This window comes from Leptonychotes weddellii, chromosome 12 (assembly GCF_054177405.1).
Source record: "Leptonychotes weddellii isolate Sample4059 chromosome 12, ASM5417740v2, whole genome shotgun sequence".
NCBI classification, from domain to species: domain Eukaryota; kingdom Metazoa; phylum Chordata; class Mammalia; order Carnivora; family Phocidae; genus Leptonychotes; species Leptonychotes weddellii.
The window spans coordinates 82,038,897-82,061,723 of record NC_138380.1 but is presented as its reverse complement, the minus strand read 5'-3'; the positions used below and the strand labels follow the sequence as shown (position 1 = coordinate 82,061,723).

The 22,827-nt window shown below is 40.7% G+C and overlaps 1 protein-coding gene across 1 annotated transcript in view; it reads left to right on the top strand.

Annotated features, from left to right (window-relative positions):
* LOC102733236 (amphiphysin-like) overlaps window positions 1–22,827 on the top strand; it is a 23,923-nt gene extending 1,096 nt beyond the window's left edge. The window contains exons 2-6 of the mRNA XM_081799710.1: window positions 1,303–1,398; window positions 9,522–9,629; window positions 11,782–11,867; window positions 21,963–22,038; window positions 22,725–22,827. Coding sequence (XP_081655836.1) covers window positions 1,303–1,398; window positions 9,522–9,629; window positions 11,782–11,867; window positions 21,963–22,038; window positions 22,725–22,811 — 453 coding nt within the window. The 3' untranslated portion in view covers window positions 22,812–22,827. The remainder of the gene's footprint in view (window positions 1–1,302; window positions 1,399–9,521; window positions 9,630–11,781; window positions 11,868–21,962; window positions 22,039–22,724) is intronic.

Below are 22,827 nucleotides of genomic sequence, written 5' to 3'. Positions count from 1 at the left end.
GGAAATCCAAATCAAAACCTCAGTGAGATACCACCTCACACCAGTCAGAATGACTAAAAATGACAGATGTTGGCGAGGATGTGGTGAAAGGGGAACCGTCCTACACTGTTGGTGGGAATGCAAGCTGGTGCAGCCACTCTGGAAAACAGTATGGAGGTTCCTCAAAAATTTGAAAATAGAGCTACCATACGACCCAGTAATTGCACTACTGGGTATTTATCCCAAAGATACAAATGTAGGGATCCGAAGGGGTACATGCATCCTGAGGTTTATGGTAGCAATGTCCACAATAGCCAAACTATGGAAAGAGCCAAGATGTCCATCAACAGATGAATGGATAAAGAAGATGTGGGAGCGGGGTGGGAGGATGGGTTAGCCTGGTGGGGGGTATTGAGGAGGGCACATGCTGCATGGAGCACTGGGTGTTATGCACAAACAATGAATCATGGAACACTTCATCTAAAACTAATGATGTAATGTATGGGGATTAACATAAGAATTAAAAAAAAAAGAAGAGGTGGTATATATATACAATGGAATATTATGCAGCCATCAAAAGGAATGAAATCTTGCCATTTGCAATGACATGGATAGAACTGGAGGGTATTATCCTGAGCAAAATAAGGCAATCAGAGAAAAACATGTATCATATGATCTCCCTGATACAAGGAATTCTTAATCTCAGGTAACAAACAGGGTTCTGGAGTGGTGGGGGGTGGGAGGGATGGGGTGGCTAGGTGATAGACATTGGGGAGGGTATGTGCTATGGTGAGCACTGTGAATTGTGTAAGACTGTTGAATCACAGACCTGTATCTCTGAAACAAATAATACAGTATATGTTAAAAAGAAAGAAGATAGTAGGAAGGGAAAAATGAAGGGGGGGACATTGGAGCCGGAGACGAACCATGAGAGACTATGGACTCTGAGAAACAAACTGAGGGTTCTAGAGGGGATGGGATCGGGGGATGGGTTAGCCTGGTGTTGGGTATTAAAGAGGGCACGTACTGAATGGAGCACTGTGTATTATACGCAAACAATGAATCATAGAATAGTACATCAAAATCTAATGATGTGATGTATGATGATTAACATAACATAATAAAAAAAAATAAGTTGTAGCCAAATTGCCTTGAAATTTTATTGTATTATTAAATAATCCACGGTTTTTTTTCTAACATCTATTATCCAAGGAAGTACTTTTTATCTAATTTTATCGTTCCTGATTTTTTTTAGAAGTTCGGTGAAAAGTATCCAATTAAAAATGTTCAGCAGTTATCTCTTTATTTCTCTTCTTCTTTTAGAAATGTGATGTCCTATGGGAAGACTTTCATCAAAAACTAGTGGATGGGTCCTTGCTGACACTGGATACCTATCTGGGCCAATTTCCTGACATAAAGGTATTTTACTTTGTGTCTATAAAGGGAAGAATTGAATGGTTCTATGTACTTATTGAAACATGGGCAAGAGATAAGTCGAATTCAGAGTCCTCAAACTGACATCAAACACGGTCACTTTTCATTTATTTAAGCATGGAAATTTTATCTTGTTCCTATCTTTTGAAATGAAATGTAGCCACAGAAATCACATTTTCCCCTTTAGTGAACTGCTTCAGCTTTCGTTTCTCTATAGACATCTTTTTAATACTCTAGATATAAAATTGCAAACCAGATACCAAAAATTCCAATCTTTGTGTTCCAACCTTTTTATTGTGTAGCATTTGATAAGAATTTTCATTAGAATAAACAGCAGTCTCCAAGAAAGGAGAAACTTCATTGCAAACCTGAGAGCAAGATTCAATCATTCCTTGTTTACTGTTCAGAGCACACCTGCATATGTTTTCTCTCCTTAAAATTTCCTGGTTTAGATTGAACTGTTAAGATAGAAGCATTTCAAATACATTTGCAACTGGGTCTAAAAATATCTCATCTAAAATATTTGTCTTATTTGACACTTGGATTCATTGATGGGAAATACATAAGTGGAGGATTGAACATCATAGATTTAGAATTGACCTTGGAGGTAGAGATGGTTTTTAAACCATCAGGGCTGTACATAGCACATGGTAGCATGAATAGATCTGCACCCAGTTGTTTTTCCTGCTCAAGGAGGAATACCAGGTAAGTACCACGGTGCTGCCCTTCTTATAGGGTGAAGGAGGCCATGAACCAGCATCCATCCATCTGCAGAGCCTTAATTAGGTGACTTCTGATGTGAAGCTCCACTTTTCTCTGGCCTGCTTTGTAGCCATTGCCAAACACCAGGACACTAGCTGCAGTAATGTGCACTGGCCTTGGCCATGAAACATAGTGAAGCTTCTCAGCCAGAGCAGCACTCCTGTAAATGATGTCAATTTCCTTGGTCCCATACATAATACCTAAACTAATTGGCCAACATCCCAATGTGTTTTGGGACACAGGGGCACCATATAAAAAGCCTCGGTGGACCAGACTAGGTACATTAATTAGCCTTGGTAGCAGAATGTCACAGAGAACAAATCCAAACGATAGATTCTCAATGACGTTATCATAATAGGTAGGAGAGCACTTTCGTGAGCCATTGCATGATTGTGTCCTCATTAAAAGGTGTAAGTTGGTTTTTTAAAACTTTCTGAGAGATTTAAAAATTAAATTGAAAAAATTTTAGGATTCTCTGAGGCTGCCATGCACTAGCCTATAGGGAATGTGTCTTGGGATATCTTCAGATTATTTGGTAGACAGTCACATTTTGTCTTAGAATTTGTAACATTTGTGGAGCAGAGAGTCTCAGAATCATTATCACACTTCAGAATATCATTTGTTGCGTGGTAATTTAATCTCCATAAAAATCAGTCCCTAATAAATCAGAAGGGGATATGGGAAAACTTTGACCTCATACTTGAAAATTTCAAAGCAGTTTGCAACTAGTCTAAATTATTCATATAATATACATTAAGAGTATTAAGCAAATGAAGGCTGTGATTGACCAGAGAAGAACACATTTGAAAAGTTGTTGAGCTTCAGGAACAAAAACTTAGTATCATCAGAAAAATGTGGAGTATCTTGGTTGTTACGGTACTGCCCAGCCATAGTAATTTGGAAATTGGCCATATTCTCTAGGAGCATATAATTTTAGAAGACAAATACACCCAGAAGTACCTGCATTGAAACATAGATTAAAATAAAATCATGATGGCGGCACCTGGGTGGCTCAGTTGGTTAAGCGTCTAACCCTTGGTTTGAGCTCGGGTCATGATCTCAGAGTCGTGAGATCAAGCCCCATGTCGGACTCCATGCTCAGTGGGGAGTCTGCTTGTGGATTCTCTCCTTCTTCCTCTGCCCTTCTGCCTACTCATGCTCTCTCTCTTCTCTCTCTGTCTCTCTCTAAAAGTAAATAAATATTTAAATTAACTAATTAAATAAAATCATGATGGATGATATTGACTGTCTCCAGTTTGTTCCACATCAGAAAGATGAAGAACTCAGTAGAACTTTTGCTTAAGCAATTCTTTTCTTGAGGTCCATGGTTGAGGTCATGCCCAAAAATGATCCTCCAGTGACTGAACCATCTTTACACTAGAGATTTGGGAATAATGTCATCTAGCTGGGTGCTTTAAAATAAGTAAAATATATGTCATGGTGTTGCCTGTGTCATGGAAAGAGGCTGAAATAATCTCTCTTTCTCTGAAGTCACATTTAGAATAGCATTTCAACCAAGGTGGACAATTGTGAAACCGTTTCATATGACAAAGAGTTGAGGACACAGCAGTGTTGAACTAGGAAAGGAAGCTATTTGGAATTAAGGAGTAGACACAGTAGCTGTTTCTAATATTTGAAAGACATTTTTTCTGTGAAGATACACTTAAGTTATTCTCTGTGTCTTTAAGTATTCTCTCTGTCTGAATGGAAGGTAGAAGTGGATGTAGACTCTATCACTTTGTCAAGTTAGTGCTGAATAATTATGTAATGAATGGGTTATTGATGGAAAGAAAGCTAATGATTAAAAATACTCTGTGGAGAATTTTCAAAGCATGGAACACAACTGACTTCCCTGACTTCCATTAAAATCAAACAGCCCATGTGTAGTTAACACGTCAGGCAAATTTCCAAATATTTACTGGTGCTCACCAGCAAGGACTATGAAGTACCATCATGAGGGAATGATGTTTGGCTTTTCCAACTGTGATTGGCAGGGTACCCGGTGTTATAGTTCTTATTACACAGCTCTGACATCTAAAATCAATGTTATAATAAGAGCCAGCTTGTCATCAACCCAGGCAGGCTTACAGCTGTGAGCAGTTATTGTAAAATGTAGTTTAGATTCTATCTTGGCAGCCATGCATAAGCACCTAAACATATATTTACAGCAGTGTGCCAAAGTGAATTCCAAGTTGGGGTTATTATTGACATTTAAAAAAATACAATAAATTAATTTTTTTTACTGTATAAGGTCAGTGTGCAGTGGGAAATTTGAAGAAATTTCAGTTGAACCATATCATTAAACTCTTCACTGTTAAACTAGTAAATTTACTTAATTAAATTTATTACTGGATGGTTAAATAAGAATTGTGTTATTTCCCATATAAAAGCTAAGGTCGATTAACTCTACCCTTACTTAGAAGATTTGATTCTTTCTTCCAAGTTTTTCAAGTATCAGATAGGTAAGGAAATAAGATTGATTTGTATTTCCAACACAAAATTGTGTGAATCAAAATGAGTGATGGCCTTCAAAACAGGCCCTTCTACTATGGTAAGCCCTGCTCTGTAATTGAGTTGTCAGTTACCCAAGAAAATGAGTCACATTATTTATTTCACTTCTTGTTTTTGAACAAAAAAAGATGACCCAGTGTACTCTTCCACCTTATTCCCAGGCTTGGAAGTCATTGAATTTTGGCCCTTTTCAAAAAAAATCACATTCATCTTCAAAGAATCAAGATTGGCTTCTTGGAAGATACTAAAGAAGAGTTCCCCACCCCAACCCCTCCCCTACAAGTCCATGAAGCAGAGCTTTATCAGAGATACACAGAGTTACACAAGTCCACTGCTTCAAGGAACAGTGTTCCTTTGAGGGTAGTAGTTAGATGTTTGCTAGAAATAATGAGTTGGTCACCTCATAGGCACACTCTCCCCACTAGAGTGCCCTGAAGGGCCTCCCTGCATCCTGCCTAGACTAATTCATTCCATATCTTTAAGGAAATGTGAGTCATCCATGCTTTCCACTAACACCAGTTGGAAGTGGTAGGTGTAGAGGGTGAAGAGATTGGAAGCAGCTAAATGAGAGTAAGTGCCCCAACCCACGTCTCATCCATCCCAAAGCGGGTGTAGAGGAATAGCATAGAGTGACAGGTGGTAATTGAATGTTGGGGTAGGTCTGAGAAATATGGGAGCAGTTAAGAGGACTAACCAAGAGTCAGGAGGAGGGCTGGGACTGGATGAGGCAGGTGAGGGCACTAGAGTTCAAGATACAAGGAGGCACCTACTCTTGGTTGCTGACCCCGCAGGTATGTGTCCCTGAGAGTAAGGGCCTTCTTAGATGTTGTACCCTAGGTGTCTCATGTGCCTTATTCTACTCCTGGTACTGGTTGGTGTGGGGTGGGAGGGTTGGCTGACATCTAATTCATCTTTGCCACAGACTTTCTGAGCAATTCTGGACAAGTAGAAGTTAATCTCATGCAACTGGAGATTCTCTACATGTAAAATGGGAATAATCCCTGCAATACCCATACTGTAGGTTGCTGAGGATCTGTGAGTTGTGACTGTGTTTGTATGCCATAAACATGCTAGTGTTGTTTTCTTCTTCCTACCATATAAAACTTAAAAAGTTTTTTAAGGGTCTTCTCCTGTAGTAGTTCTCCAATTGGACTGGCTGGGTGTAACTGAACCACTAGGGGTCTTTTCAAAAAGGCCAAATGCATGGGCCTTGCATCAGACTAATTAAATTTGCTTATTATTTGCTTATTAGTTATACCTCCTTTTTTAAGATTTATTTATTTGAGAGAGAGTGCATGCACGGGCGAGCAGGGGAGGAGGCAGGGGGAGAGGGAGAGAGAATCTCAAGCAGACTTCCCACTGAGCATGGAGCCAAACACGAGGCTAGATTTCCCCACCGTGAGATCATGACCTGAGTCAAAATCAAGAGCTGGACGCTTAACCAACTGAGCCACCCAGGTGCCCCCCACTTTTGTTTTAGGTATTTATTTATTTATTTATTTGAGAAAGTATACCGATTTAACTTTTTAGTGGTTGCTATACAATTTGTAACATATATCTTTAACTTTTCCTGTCTAACTTCAAATATTATCATAGCACTTTTATATAAACAATATACCTCCAGTTCTTTCTTTGCTTCCTCTGTGATTATTGTCACAAAATTTTCCTTTACATATGTTATAAACTCCACAATACATTTTTTCTGTTTCTTTTTTTTTGCTCTAGATAATCAATTGCCTTTTAAAGCACTTAAAAGTAAAAATAACCCAAATCATGTATATTGACCTTGAATTTTATTAATTTCTGGTACTTACTTTTGTGTGTGTGTGATTCCTATGATGGCAGTGAATTCTTTCAGCTTTTGTTCGTCTGAAAAAGACTTTTTTAAAAGATTTTATTTATTTACTTAGAGAGGGCACACACAAGCAGGGGGAGGGGCAGAGGGAGAGGAAGAGAGAATCCCAAGTAGACTCTGCTGAGCACGGAGTTTGACGTGGGGCTTGATCCCATGACCGCAAGGTCATGACCTGAGCTGAAAACAAGAGTCTGATGCTTAACTAACTGAGCCACCCAGGCGCCCCAGTCTGAAAAAAAAAAAACAAAAACAACTATATTTCACTTTTACTGTTGGAAGGTATTTTTACTGGGAATAGAATTCTGAGTTTGCAGATTTCTTTTTCCTTTTTTTTTTTTATTTTTCAGCACTTTAAAAATGTTATGTCATTGTATTTTGGCTGCATAGTTTCTCAAGAGTAGCTTTCTGTAATCCTTGCCTTTGTTCTTTATATTTTCCTTCTTGATTTTAAGCAGTTTGGCTATGAAGTGTCTGGATGGATATTATTCAATGTTTGTCCTTCTTGGGGTTCTGTGAGTTTGTTGGGTCTGTACTTTGATGTCATCATTATTATATAAATTTCTCAGCCAATATCTCTTTAAATATTTCTTCTGACTTAACCTCTCATCTCTTTTGGAAACTCCAGTTAGGCCATGTTGGACCATTTAATATTGTATTACAGGTTTTGTATGCTTGATTCTGTTATTTTTCAACTCTTATTTCTCTTTGTGTTTTAATAGGAATAATTTCTCTTGATACATTTTCATAGATTTTTTTTTTTAAGATTTTATTTATTTGACAGAGAGAGACACAGTGAGAGAGGGAACACAAGCAGGGGGAGTGGGAGAGGGAGAAGCAGGCTTCCCGCAGAGCAGGGAGCCTGATGTGGGGCTCGATCCCAGGACCCTGGGACCATGACCTGAGCCGAAGGCAGACACTTAACGACTGAGCCACCCAGGCGCTCCATTAGTCTTGGTCGTTTTAAAATTTGTTTGGTATTTCCAGCATCTGGGTCGTGTCTGAGTCTGGTTCAGTTGATTGCTTTATCTTTTCTCATGGGTTTTCTTTGTGTGTGTGTTTCATAATTTTAGACTGAATCCCAGACATCATGTATAGTGAAGACTGAAGGAATAGTAATGCCTTGAAATGGACATGCCTTTTTGTCAGGCCAGTAGTGTGGCAGTGCAAATCAATCTGATCATGAATTGAGCTGGATTTAGGTTTGTTGGTTATTATGATTTTACTATTATTACTTTCATTACAGTATGGCTTTCACATTCCTCTAGAATTGGGCTGCTAATGCCTTGTGCTTATTTTCTAACATCTATAATGTTTTCAGACTTGGGTTGAAGTCTGGTTTTTGCCTCTCCTTTGGTCCACATAAGGTAGGTCCTTGAATGCCAGAGAATTATCCTCCGTGTCCTTGTTCCCCATCAGATCTTAGTTCCTTATATGGCTGTACTGCAGAAGGGGCCTCTCTCTATACACTTGCCCTCCTTCCAGTGGCAGGCAGCTATTGCTTATTGTTGACTGTTAAACTTGTAATGGGGACACTGCTGTTTTTTGTTATACTTCCTTGGTCTGTCCTTTTTTTTTTTTGTAGAGAGGGAGAGAGAGCAAGACAAGACAGAGTTCTTGGCCTGTCTTAAGCAAATTCAGCCTCATATCTGTGGTTGGCTTTGGGCAGGAGTTTCCTGCCCCTGCTCAAGTGGGAACAGACCACTGCTTGTTAAAGGAGCCAGCCAGACCATGGGCCCAAGATGGTTTTATGCCCCTCCCTAATCAGTAGAGATCTTTTTCTTCTATCCTTCCTTGTGTAACAATGATATTTACATATATCATAGGGGCCAGAAGGGTTTCTTAATCCTCCCCCAGGGCCAGGTGGGTTTCTTAATCCTCCCCCAGGGCCAGATTGGTTTTGCTTCTATTCTTCTCCTTCAAGCTGTGTACCTTTGCCTGGTCTCTATGGGCTCCCTCCTTAAACAACTTAAAGCTTTTACCTTGTAAGAGAAAAAGGTGCATGAGATGGGCAGGGCTCAGTGCCCACCCTGTAGCAGCCATAGCTCACCTCATTCTCTCCTGTACTGCAAAGGAGTGTCTTCTTCCCAATGGCATCCAGTGGAGGTTGAAGGGAAGAGCTTACCCATAAGTGCAATTTGCCCTTGTGTCTTGGGCACCTAGCTTTCCAAAGTGATACATTAGCCCACACTAGGCCTCTAACAGTTTGTTAAAATTTTGGCTGACCTCTTCATGTCCACAACTTCTACTTGTACCCTGGTTTGTTGGCACAAATAATTTGTTGTCTTGTCTCTCCTTGGAGGACATTGTCTTTCTTCCCAAATAAAAGAATTCAGATTATTTTGCTTCCTTGTGACCCTTAGGTCTCTGAAAGAATCAAGGAGAGTTGTCCTTTTATAGATTATGCGGATTTTTTCTTGTCAGTATAAGAGTGACATTCATTGCAGCTGTCTGTATCCTAAATGGAAGTGGGGTCTTTAAGAATCCATATATTTTTAAGGCTCCTCAGATGCTTCTAATGAACAAAAAGACTGAGGAACCCTTTTAAGAGAAAGGATTTTTTAGGAAGTAAATCTGCTTTATAGAACTTCTGTTGGTGTGTTATTAGAATTCTAAAACCAAAGCCTAATAGAGTCTTCCATGATCTTCGAAATGGAACATTGAAAGATTTAGAATAGAGGCTAAAAGATAGTATAGGTTTCTTGCTCCCCTCAATGAGTTTTGGAATTTTTCTGATCTTGACTACAAATTCTATCTTCCACTATTCATGATCGGCCTAATTATTATAGAAGGAAAGATATTTACCTGATGGTTTTTACATAAAGAATTGGAGGTGATTGTGTGATTTCCAGGTATCATTTGTTGGCTGAAATTCTGGTTCACTTCAGTCTCCAGTCAGGATCCTCAGTTATTCTGGACAATGGAAGCATTTTAGCAATCAAAAAGAGAATCTATAACCATGCATACATTTCCTTGTTGGCAGAATCGCATTGCAAAGCGCAGCAGGAAGCTGGTGGACTATGACAGTGCTCGCCACCATCTGGAAGCTTTGCAGAGCTCCAAGAGGAAGGATGAAAGTCGAATCTCTAAGGTAAGAACTGATCCCACTGTTGACACCACTCTCCATATTCTATGACCTATAACAATATTGCTTTTTAAAATTAAATACAAGCATAACTCAGAGATATTGTGGGTTCAGTTTCCAACCATGGCAATAAAACAAATATTTTAATAAAGCCATTCAAATGAATTTTTAGTTTCCCAGTGTATGCAAAAGTTATGTTTACACTATACTGTAGTCTAAAGTGTGCATTAACATTATGTTTAAAAACACAACATGCATACCTTAATTAAAAACACTTTATTTCTAGAAAATGCTATTATCTGTGCTTTCAGCAAGTCATAATCACTAATCACAGATTATAACAAATATGATGATAATGAAAACGCTCAAATATTGCAAGAATTACATGAATGTGACCCAGAGACATGAAGTGAGCAAATGCTGCTGGAAAAATGTTACTTACAGGCTTACTTGATGCAGGGTTGCCCCAAACCTCAATTTGTAAAAAAATTTAGTGTCTGCAAAGCACAGTGAAGTAAAGCACAGCAAAACAAGGTATACCTGTTATTTCCTTTAAGGAGATTGGAATTAGGACAGAATTTAAACTGAAACATGGTACTTGTGGGCTGCTTTCCCTAATTTTTAATAAGGTTTTTCATGTGATTGTAGAGTTCACATGGCTGACACCGACTCACACATTTTGGTCAGAGTAAACCTTGGCCCCTGACAATACTGCAGGGTCAGTGAAAGTAATGTGTTTCTCCACTCTGTTCTGTGTTTGGGGTCCGTATTTGAAGCTAAAAGGCAGATTCAGATAGAAAACCAAATTTGAAATTCTAAGACATAGCCTGTAGTTGCCAGAGAGTGCAGACATGTGCTGGATTTGTAGAACATTCGTTTTCTTTTAGAAAACCCATTTTACTATGTTTGCCAGGCACTTACAGATGCCAACTGACACCTGCCAACTATTCCCTTTGCTTCCAGTCTTGCCTCCTCCTATCTGCCTACACACAGCTGTCTGAATAGTCTCTCTACATCACATATCTAGATAGTTTCTCCACTGCTTGTCTTTTAATGGCTCGCATCGCCTATAGAAAACAAATCTCAATTTCTCGGTGTGCACATGAGACCCGCACAACTTGGTTATGACTCACCTATTCATCCTCATCACCTTTTGAATCTTCTTTCTCCTCTGCTCCTTTTTTCATATGCACATCCTAAACTAGAGATCCCATGGCCCACACAGCAGTTCCCAAGCAGCCACGGTAAGAGCTGCCCGTCATGTAAGACACCATAGTTTCCAGGCACCACGCTCAGCTGTGCCATCATTTCTTAATACTTACTCTACGTGTGCAAGTAGGCACTAGTGTCGCGTTTTTATCAGTGAGGTATCGGAGATGAAGAAAGTTAAAATCGTCTCACAAGTTGACACAATCAGTAAGCTAGAATTCTAACCCACATCTTTATGTGTTGTAGTACCTCTCCACCTGCTTCTTCAGTGAACCTTTGCTGATTCTTCAAGATTCCTTTAGAATGTCACTTTCCCTGTGGAACCTTCTCTGTTTCTCTACCATTTTCCCCAATAGCATGCTCCACAACAGTTTGTAAGCGCTAGTTTGTAATGTAATTATTTAGACTTCTGACTAGACATGGGGAATTTCTTTGGGAAGCATCCATGTCCAGTATGCAGAGCAGAGCAGTGTATGAGACAGGCAGTTAACACGTTTTTGTGGCCAGAATCTACCAGACTACAGAAGCAACCATTGTAATCAAGCCAGTTTTCGTGTCTTAAAAAGACTTAATATTTCACTCTTATTGAAAAAATTATGTGGATTTTATTTGTTTTTTGGTTTGTTTTTGAGAGAGAGTGTGCATTTGCATATGAGCAGGGGAGGGGTGGAGGGAGAGAGAGACTCTTAAGGGGCTCAAACTTTACTACCCTGAGATCATGACTTAAGCTGAAATCAAGAGTTGGATGCTTGACCAAGTGAGACGTCCAGGCACCCCCACCAAAAATTATGTGGATTTTTAACCAGACAAATTTCTGTTCTTCTCAAAATGTTTCTTGGATGCCATAAAGCTATTCCCATTTTATGTTAAATGCTGTTGTTGTATATAGAAATGGCTTGTGTTTCGATGATATTTTTTAGTGTAAACACTTGTTATGTGTCATTTCTAGGCAGAAGAGGAATTTCAGAAAGCACAGAAAGTGTTTGAAGAGTTTAACGTTGACTTACAAGAAGAGTTACCATCGTTATGGTCAAGGTAAAGTTGTTTCTGTACAGGGTGTACACGTCCCTTTTGGAAGATCAAGAACAGGGATATCTCTTCTCTTGTCTTTATTGCCATTAATGCTAAAGCACCGTCTGAGAAGTGTTCCATTTCTGTGCTTTTCAGCATGGTGGCTATTTACCACATGTGGTGGGCTGTTGAACACTTGGGCTATGGCTAGTATGGTGGAGGAACTGATTTTTAGATTTAATTTCTTTTGTTTTGATTCATTTGAATTTAAATAACAACATGGGGCTAGCAGCTATTATATTGACGGCAGAGTTTTAGACCTTAATCTATTTGTCAAGTGGAGCCCCAGATCTCAATCAGAGGCATGGGGAGAAGTGCCCTTAACTTTGAAATTTACAAGGATACCTTTTAGCTCTTGGCAGGACTCCATTTATTCTGAGAGGTTATGTAGTCTTCCAGCTTTGATGCCAAAACCTCTGCTTTCAGCTCTGACCTTTTAACCTGAACTTCATTCCCATTTGAAGTGCTAAATATTCTTCTTATTATGGGTACTCTGCGTTTCCTGTGGCATTAAGTGCATTGTGCATCCTTTGTCTTATTTTTCTCACTCAATGGTAGAACCAAGAAGTTGTTGGATGAAGTGGGTCCTTATGTCTCTCAATTTCCATCAGCGCCTCATGCTCCCACACCAAATAAGCAGAATTGTGTTCACTGTGCTACCCTGCTTTAAGTTAAGGCAAACACTCTAGCCCAGCTTCCAACCAGATTGGCATCCCCTAAAACCTTCCTCCATGGAAATTCTGGATTTTCTACTTATCCTCTAAAATTGTGAGCATTTTGAGGGTCTAGAGTGGAGTAGGCACTCCATGTTTATTTTTGAACTACTGAAATACCTAGAGGAAATTTTGGCTAGTTCACGATTAAATCAGCCTGTAGGGCATGTCCACTTCAATATCCAGCCATAACCCAAAGTTTAACATGGGTGAAATTAACTCATCGCTCATCTGAATTTACTCATTCTTTCAACATCTGCATTTCTCTTTGTGGTACTGTCGTTCTTGGGCTCCCAGGCTGCAAACTGTGGAGTCAGTAACTATAGAAAACCAGAGGACCATCAAAGGAATCAATCCATCCTTTTTCTCTGTGGTCTTCTGGATTTGTCTCTCTCTCCTTATTCTCACTGCCCCCACATTTACCCCCATTATCCCCCTGTGAGTTATGGTGATGGTCTTGCTCTCACATTTGTGTCTTTGACCTCATCCTGTATACCTCTTTATTCAGAAGCTCTACCTTGACAAACCTCTGTGGTCTGCAGAGGAACCTACTGTGTGTGCCCAAAGAAGAGGATTTTGAGCAGCCTGAATATGTAAAACTTCTAGGGATACAGATGAGACAAATGTATTCATAATTTTAATTGAGTTATTCATGCCTATTCAAAATCATGAGTTATATGAAATTATGTTTTTTAAGAAAAATGTTATAGAAATACAAGAAATACTTGTATCCAAAATCTTTATATCCATCTTTGTCCTCCATGTCTTCATCCTCATTAAGGACACTCATCAAGTCAGCTGGTAGTTCTCCAGAGCTTCTCATCTTCCTCAACAGATATCCCATCCCAAACACAAGTTGTCATTTGCATACAATTTGGACAGTTATCCTGTTCATTTCCCCTCTAAAGGAATTTTTGTGGTCTCAAATATAATTACTTACTCAATTGCTTTTTAAACTGATCTTTGCAAGAGCTAGGTACCACAATGCTCAACACTTCCAATTATGAGATAATACTCCTGGAAAAATTGCCAAAACTGCCCAAAGACAGTTATTACTTGCCTTAATATGTATTGGGTATGTAACAGATTTCTTTTTTTTTTTTTTTAAAGGTTTTATTTATTTGACAGAGAGAAAGACAGCCAGAGAGGGAACACAAGCAGGGGGAGTGGGAGAGGGAGAAGCGGGCTTCCCGTGGAGCAGGGAGTCTGATGCGGGGCTCGATCCCAGGGCCCTGGGATCATGACCTGAGCCGAAGGCAGACGCTTAACAACTGAGCCACCCAGGCACCCCTGTAACAGATTTCTTTTTCCTCATGTTCTCTGTATGCATTCAAAACCAGCACTGACTGATGTTGTTCAGACTTACGTGTCTTTCCCAAATAGTATTTGGTCATTCAGTATAAGTAACTGTCAGAGTATCTTGTAATATGAAGACTTTATAGGAACTAAAACACAATGGGAATATTTGAAAGACAAAGTTTGGAGGGAAAACTTTCCCCTTATCTGGCCAAATGCAATCTCAGTGCTTCAGTGCCTTTTAATCCACTGTGACTTATTCCCGCACTCAAGGCTTACCCCTTTGTATGTCAGTCAGGTCATACGGATGAAAACCTAGTTTAGGCCTTTGAAAAAAAATTTTATTTTATTTAAATTGAATTAATTAACGTGTAGTATATTAGTTTCAGAGGTAGAGTTCAGTGATGCATTAGTTGCATATAACACCCAGTGCTCATTACATCACGTGCCCTCCTTCATGCCCATCACCCAGTTACCCCATTAACCCACCTCCCTCCCTTCCAGCAACCCTCAGTTTGTTTCCTAGAGTTAAGAGTCTCTTATGGTTTGTTTCCCTCTCTGATTTGTCTTATTTTATTTTTCCCTCCCTTCCCCTATGATCCTGTTTTGCTTCTTAAATTCTGCATATGAGTGAAACCTTTTTCTGACTTACTTCACTTAGCATAATACCCTCTAGCTCTGTCCACATCATTGCAAATGGTGAAATTTCAATTTTTTGATGGCTTTGTAATATTCCATTTTGTGTATGTATATATTATATATATATGTGTATATATATACATATATATATATACACACACACACACACACACACCACATCTTGTTTATCCGTCATCTGTTGATGGACATCTGGGCTCTTTCCATAGTTTGACTATTGTGGACATTGCTGCTAGAAACATTGGGGTGCAGGTGCCCCTTTGGATCACTATATTTGTATCTTTTGGATAAATACTTAGTAGTGCAGTTGCTGGGTCATAGGGTAGCCCTATTTTCAACTTTTTGAGGAACCTCCATACTGTTTTCCAGAGTGGCTGCACCAGCTTGCATTCCCACCAACAGTGTAGGAGGGTTCCCCTTTCTCCACATCCTCGCCAACATTTGTTGTTTCCTGACTTGTTAATTTTAGTTAGGCCTCTCTCTCTCTCTCTATATATATATATATATATTGTGTTTTTTGATTAGACCTACATTATTTAACTGCAATAATTGTGTGTATTGTGTGTTTGTATGAGAGAAAAAGAGATAATTCGTTTATTATTGAATACTCTTTATTTTCCAGGTAGCATCTTATGCACTTTACATGTGTAATCTCTAATTATCACAATTACATATACCCCCCTCTTACAAATGAGGAAGCCAGGGATGATACTGGTTAAACACTTTGCTTAATATTGTAAGGTTTATAAATCCCAAAGCTAGCACTTTAACACACTTCTGTGGTACGTCCTGTAAGTCCTGATGTCTGATGCAGGACTTCTCCTTACATACACTGAGACTGTAGGCAGACTTCCATAAATAAAGTTTATTTCAGAAAATGGTTTTATCAATCCATGTTTTCTTCCCAGCCATATCACTCCACCTTGAGACTGAAGTTAGTACTTTGTGTCTTCCGTGCCCCCTCCTGTCATGAGAGGAGTACTGACAGCAACCAGTATTTAAGGAAAGTGCCAGAAGGGGGGCCTGCAGCAGAGCCTGAGAGGAAACAATCACAGATGTAGAAGAAGACCCAGAAGAGTAGGATCTTAAGAAGCCAAGAATGGAGAGAATTTTAAAAAAGGGAAGGAGTGCCAGGAGAATCATTTCCAAGACCGAGGTCAAGCAGAGGAGGGGAAGGGTGTATTGCTTCTGGGGAGCTTCCAGATAGGTTCCAGCTGAGGGCGGGGTCAGCCGCCTGACTGCCGGCGCTGGAGACGCCATGGTTGATGAAGTAGGAGCTTGGCTATGATGGGCCTCAGCAATCGTGGCAGCAGATACGAGGGGCTGAGAGGGCAAGGGAAGCCTTTTCAAATAGCCATTATCATTTTGAGAAGCTTACAGTGGCAGCGGCACAGCTGGGATGATACAACACTGAGGATTTCTGGAGCAAGTAGAGGGTAAGGGGATAAAGACAAGGTGTTGGTGGAGCTGGCCACCCAGTGGGTACCCAGTGTTGAGAGGCCTATGCTTGATAAAGCAAGCTGCTGAGCCTGAGGGGACAGTAGCCTGGAAGAAAAGGGCCAGTGATCTCAGATTAAAAAAATCAGCGGGTGGAACGGAAGTGAATGAATGAAGGATCTTTGGTCCAGGAAGTGAGGTTAGGGAGTAGGCCACTGAATGGTCTCATCTCGGTTGTGAGTGATGGCAAGATCCAGGATGTGCAGCAGAATGTGTGTGAATAAACATGCTGGGGTCACGGGGTCAGTGAGTTAGGAGTTTGTGTTTTGGTTGGACAGTCATATGGTTGTGGGGATCTGCTGTGTTCATGTTAGGACTTGGTGAAGGGGAGAGAGGGAAATCATGAGACATGTACTGTGTGCACAGTGAGGTTGGGAGATGAACTGTATGGGGGCTGAATACATGTGGCTTAAATCTCAGAGGAGGGTATGTCAGTATGCTCAGAGGATCAGGATCAGGGGCGAGATAGAAGAAAATTCTTCCTTCCCCCACTCCACCCCCCTGGTAAGTGAGGGATGGCAGAGGATGCTTCCTCCATTGCAGGGGGCTCAGGGGGAAACAGTGACCCCCACCCTGGCCCCCACAGGCTTCCCTTAGGGCACTGCCGAGGGGAGAGTGCCCTGGCCTGCACGCCTTGGTGGTGATAGCTCAGTTACTAGTCCTTCCCACTGTTTCCAAGGACAAAGAACCATCTTAAAGAAATTAAGTTGGTCTTGACAGGTAACCAGAAGGGGCCTGAGGATGCCTCAGAGGAGTCCTTCAGGGAAATGGTAATGTCTCAGAGCCCCTTGTTTATGAAGAGCTTGTGAAATGAAACCTCCTGAACAGATAATATCTGTACTTACAGCCTGGTACTCTTGGTGGATGTATGTCTCACTGCTGGTGACGTCAGTTTTCTATAAGCCAAGGTAGCCATATACAGTCAGAATATGCCTTTACAGAATATGCTGTATTAGGTGCTAGGCCTATGGTAGTGAATGAGTCAGAAGCAGTCCCTACTTCGAAAGAGTCTCTGATTACATAAATTGAAGAAAACCATTATCTGATGAATTGCGTCAAAAATGTCCAACACTTTTTCTCAAAATACATCCTAGTTGACTTAACTTCTAAAATAAACCATAAAAATATTACTTGATATTTGTTTAGTCATTCTAAACAAGGTATTTCTGGCACCACACCAATTTTTTTCTCTAAAGAATTTTTTTTTCGAGAGAGAGAATGGGAGTAGGGCGGCAGGGAGGGACAGAGGGAGAGAGAGAATCTCAAGCAGACTCCCCACTGAGCGCAGAGCCTGATGCAGGGCTCGATCTCACTACCCTGAGATCACAACATGAGCTGAAATCAAGAGTTGGATGCTTAACCCACTGAGCCACCCAGATGCCCCAATAGTAATTGATATAAACAAGATCGCTATATATCAGAAAACAAAATTTAAAGATAGAAGATTGGGAATTCTTGTTTTTGCTAAACGTGTCAAAGAATCAATAGGTTTTTTAGCAATTCCCTTACAAATAAACAATAAAAAAGCAAGCACTAAGAAATAAACACAAAATATGAATAGGTGACTCAAAGAAGAAATACAAATGGCTTAATAAATAAATCAAAAAAGATCACTACATCAAAAACTAATGATGTATAGTGACTAACATAACATAATAAAATAAAATTGAAAAAAAGTATCAACTTTAATTAAAGGAATGAAAATGTAAAAGTCAGCAAGTTGTTAACTCTTGCCTATCAAATTTACAATGGTTTTGTGTAACTTCATACTGAAAGCTGAGGGAGTCTAAGGACCCAGCCCAGGTGGGAACAGCTTGGCACTGCTCATCAAAGCTTCTATGGTCTGTGCCTCTCACACAGCATTTACATTCAAGAAACTTATTCTAAGGAAAGAGTAGGGCTGTGCACCAAGTCTTAATTCATAGATCTTCATTAGGGTTTTGTTTACCATAGTAAAAAATCAGTGAAAATAAAAACAATACTCACCAATGAAGTTCAACTACACCCTACACCCCCCCATCTACATCCTCCATCCATCTATACCCCCATCCATCTATACCACCCGTCCATCTATACCCCCGTCCATCTGCACCCCCATCCATCCATACCCCCATCCCTCTACACCTCCATCCCTCTACACCCCCATCCATCCAGACCCTCCCATCCATCTACATTCCCTTTGTCCCATCTACACCCCTCCATCCACCTATACGCCATCCATCTACACCCCCCTCCATCTGCACCCCTCCATCCACCTACATTCCCCTCTGTCCATCTACACCCGCCCCCCATCTAAGCCCCTCCATCCATGCATCTTCTCCTGCCTTCTATTTAAATCTGACCCTTCCTCAGGGCAGCCTAAGTTTTTCCTCTCAAGCAGATGTTCCCAGCTGGCACAGGTAGTAAGTGGAGACCCTTTGGACCCAAAAGGACTCCACTTACTACTCCACTTACTCCCCTCTCTTCTCAGTGCCTTTAGCTGTTTTTGTCTGAACCTACTCATTTTTGATACTTCATTGTGGGTGCCATTTTGTGGTAACTTCAACATTCACATGCTGTCTTGAAGTCTGCTTCTTTGACTCACCAGAATGACAAAGCGTGTGTTCAGGAATCTGCGCTCAGGTGCTCCTCTACCTGAACTGTCGTTCCTGGAGCCCCCGGAGCCCACCACTAGGCATGAACCCAGAGTGGATAGGCCCTTTGTTGAGTAATTGAATGAGGGGAAGGTATGAGGAATGAGTGGTTGATGGGGGTCCCAGAGAAGGGGTCCTGGGTTGGCACTTGAAGTGCCCCAGGAAGACTTGCCTGCAAACAGGACATTGAGCTGGTCCCTCTGCGGTGTTGTCCGAGCATCTGCAGTCGCATCTCCCACCCAGCTGCTGCTTTAGTCAGCTTCCTCCCATGCAGGTACTCTCCATCCCCCTGTCTCAGACAAGGCTAGGGGCTGCAAGCAACCATGGCCTGCAAATGGTCTGGAAGATCCTCGGCCCCAGAGCACAGGTCTGCCTGCCTCACTAGGCTCTCCTCTCCCAGGCTTCTGGTCTGACCCTCCCTGAACACCCTTTGCCAGGATTTTCTTTATTAATATATGTATGTGTATCTATCTGTGTATCTATAAATACATACACATGGACACACACATACACACAATGGGATATTATTCAGTCATAGGAAAGAAGGAGATTCTGCCATTTGGGATAACATGGGTGGACCTTTAGGGTATCATGCTGAGTGAGACAAACCAGACAGAAAAGGACATATGTCCCACTTAATCGTAATGTTCAATACCTATGACCATGTGTCCCTAAATTGGTTCATTTGATTCCAAATCCCAAGTAAGGACTTAGGTGCCAGAAACATTAGTCCCTGAATTCATCTCTTTTTCATTTTGATGTGAAATAACATACATAATGACCTATATGTTTGTGTGTGTATATATGTATCCCATCTTTAAGCATTCACCAGTTGATGGACACCTGGATTGCTCTCATATCTTGGCTACTGTGAAGAATGCTGCCATGAACAAGGCAGTACCTGCATGTCTTCGAGATTCTGTTTTCATTTCCTTCAGAAATCTATCCAGCAGTGGGATTGCTGGATCCAGTGGTAGTTCTGTTTTTAACTTTTTGAGGAATTTTCCATAGTAGCTATACCCACTTATCTTCCCACCAACAGTGCGTGAGGGGTCCCTTTTCTCTACATCCTCACCAATACTTGTTATCTCTTGTCTTTTTGATGATAGCCATTTTAACAGGTGTGAGGAGATACTGCGTGATATCACTTATATGTGGAATCTGAAGGAAAAAAAGGCAAACTCATAGAAATTGGAAGTAGAAAAGTGGGTATCAGGGACTAGGAGGTGGGGAAAATAGGGAGAGGTTGGTGAAAGGATACCCACAGCTATGAGATGCATAAGGTCTGAGCATCTAATGTAAAACATGGTGACTATAGTTGATAACATTATATTATATAATTGAAATTTGCTAAGAGAGTAGAAATGTTCACACAAAAGATAAATGTATGAGGTGATAGCTGTGTCACCTTATAGGGAGAATCCCTCATGATTGTATATCAAGTCACCACAATGCACAATTTTAATATCTTACATTTTGTCAGTAAAACCTCAATAAAACTGAAAAAAATGAAGGAAACCCAAATAAACCAGTCTTAGAAAAAGTCAAAAAAATTAAGTGGAATGTGGTAGGAATTTAAGGTACAGTAATTTAAGCCACAGAAAAGGTAAGTCTTACTGGTGGGATACACATAGTACTTACCTATTATTTCATCTCTGAATCTCGATTTTTATTATTAAAATTCTGAATCACCTGATTTCATCAGAAAGCACAGAAATAATGATATTCATACTTAAGCAGAATTTCTTGGCTAACAGTGCATGTTTTTCTATTGGTTTTCCTCCTTTGGGGCCCAAAGGGTCTCCACTTACTAATTGCAAGACCTTGGACAGTTAATCTCTCTGTGCCTCAGTTGACCAGAATATAAACTGAGGCTCACTACCCCGGGGGTAGTTACAAGAATTTAGTGAGGGAATATGTAAAGTGTTTAGATGACTGCTCTTTCTATCAGCTTTAATGATGATGGAACATTCATCCACCTCTGCTTATTGGAATCCTGCTCATCACAGTGCACAGGGAAACGGGAAGCCCCCTTTTCTCTATCCTTTCATGTCATTGTTTAAAGATTTTATTCATTTATTTGAGAGAGAGAGAGAGAGAGAGTGAGCGAACGAACACGAACCAGGGGAGGGACAGAAGGAGGGATAGGGAGAGAGTCTCAAGCTGACTCCATATTGAGCACAGAGCCCCATGCAGGGCTTGATCCCACGACCCTGAGATCATAACTTGAGCCAAAATCAAGGATCGGACACTTAACTGTCATTACCATTGTCATCCAGGCACCCCTCATGTCATTGTTTAAATAAGAGGGGTCCTACTGTGTACAGGCACATTCTTACACCCCCCAAATAAATATTCTTATTACAACCCCCTCGCCCCCCGAGCATATGTTTATTCCATATATGCGGCCTATCTAATGTTTCTGGCACCTAAGTCCTTACTTGGGATTTGGAATCAAATGAACCAATCAGGGTTCTGGTGAGAATGTTATTGAAACAAGAACATGAATTAAATCAAAGTAGTAATTACTAGATGGATTCAGAAGGGTTGAATTAATAGAGTCCAAAGGGCCCTCATTTAGAGAAAAGGGAGCCCATACAGGAGGTACCAGGCTGAATCCACAGCTGTACCAACCCGCTTTTAGGAAGCTGCTGAGTGTGCTTACTATTAGGGACCTAAAACTCTCCTATCCCAGAACACCCTTACCCCATGGTTTTGCTTCACAAACATGTTCATGATATTATGAATGGACAGCTTGTGTTTCTATTTGCTCCGTGAAAGCACTCTTACTTTAGCTGAGGAATTGTAATGAACTGGCAGTTTTCTGTTTCCCCCTATCAAACATTTTTCAGAATCCAAAACGAGACCACGCATAGGGTATAAAAATTAATGGTAAACTTCTCTATTTCCAGCCCTTTACAAGACACACCTCTAAAATACAAACAACCTCTTAGGGCCACGTTTCTGAAAGCGTTTTCTCTGCACCAGCCTCAGTGTCACCTAGAGCTTGTGAGAAATGCAAATCCTCCATCCCCACCTGACACCTGCTGAATCAGAAACACACCTCCAGCTGCGCACCACTGTCTCTGGGCGTCAGCTGCGTTAGGAGAGGTTCTGCTCCATGCCAGAAGATTCGGTCCAATGTTAACTCAACATTACAAAGAGAAAACCTGTCCCTAATGCATTTTATTGCCATTAAAAATGCAGTTTTGCTGACTGATCTTTCCCTACTCTTCTTTCCCCTTTGTGTCTCCACATGGTAGACGAGTCGGGTTTTACGTCAACACTTTCAAAAATGTTTCCAGCCTCGAGGCCAAGTTTCATAAGGAAATCGCAGTGGTGAGTGATGATGATTATTTTTACTTGCGGAGTATAAAATAAATGACTTTTTTTTCTGACCACGAATGAAATGGCATGGCATCGTCACCTGTGTGTTTGTTTTCATGGTGCGTTATTACGCCCAGTGGTGTTTCTCCAGTGTTGTGTAGTGACCACATAGTTCTCTCTATTTTGTCCAGATTTTCTTTGGTTGTACCAACCCGCTCTCAGGAATCATGGGCTGTTTCCATTTCTCTTCTGAGATGCTTTTTCTCTGTGTCCCAGTCTCACAGTCTTGTTTTGCTTTGTTTTTAGTCAGGCTTGAAAGTTGGCATTCAAGTGGTACTTTTTAGGCTGAGGAGAAATGAGTGTCTGAACACTCAAACAATCAGCAGTTAATGTCTGAGTTCAGCAGGGTTGGTCATATGACTTTATCTCTAGTAGACTCAATGGGAGCAGTAAGTTTTCGTTTTCTGTTCTATCTTCTGATTAATGAATATATTTTGGTTTTCTAAAGGTTTATTTGTGTTTGTGGCATTTCATTTTTGACATGAGTTTTAAATTTCCCATTCGCAGAATTTAAGTTATCCTGAGACCGTCCACACTCCTGTAAGATTCTCAGTAGACAGTTCCTTTCTTGGAGCATTAGCCTGAATTGGCACCAGAATGACTTACAGCTAATAGACAAATGGTCTCTGTCCCTCTAGCTTTGCCACAAATTGTATGAAGTGATGACGAAGCTGGGTGACCAGCACGCTGACAAGGCCTTCACCATTCAAGGAGCTCCCAGGTAGGCTGTCTTCATCGGAA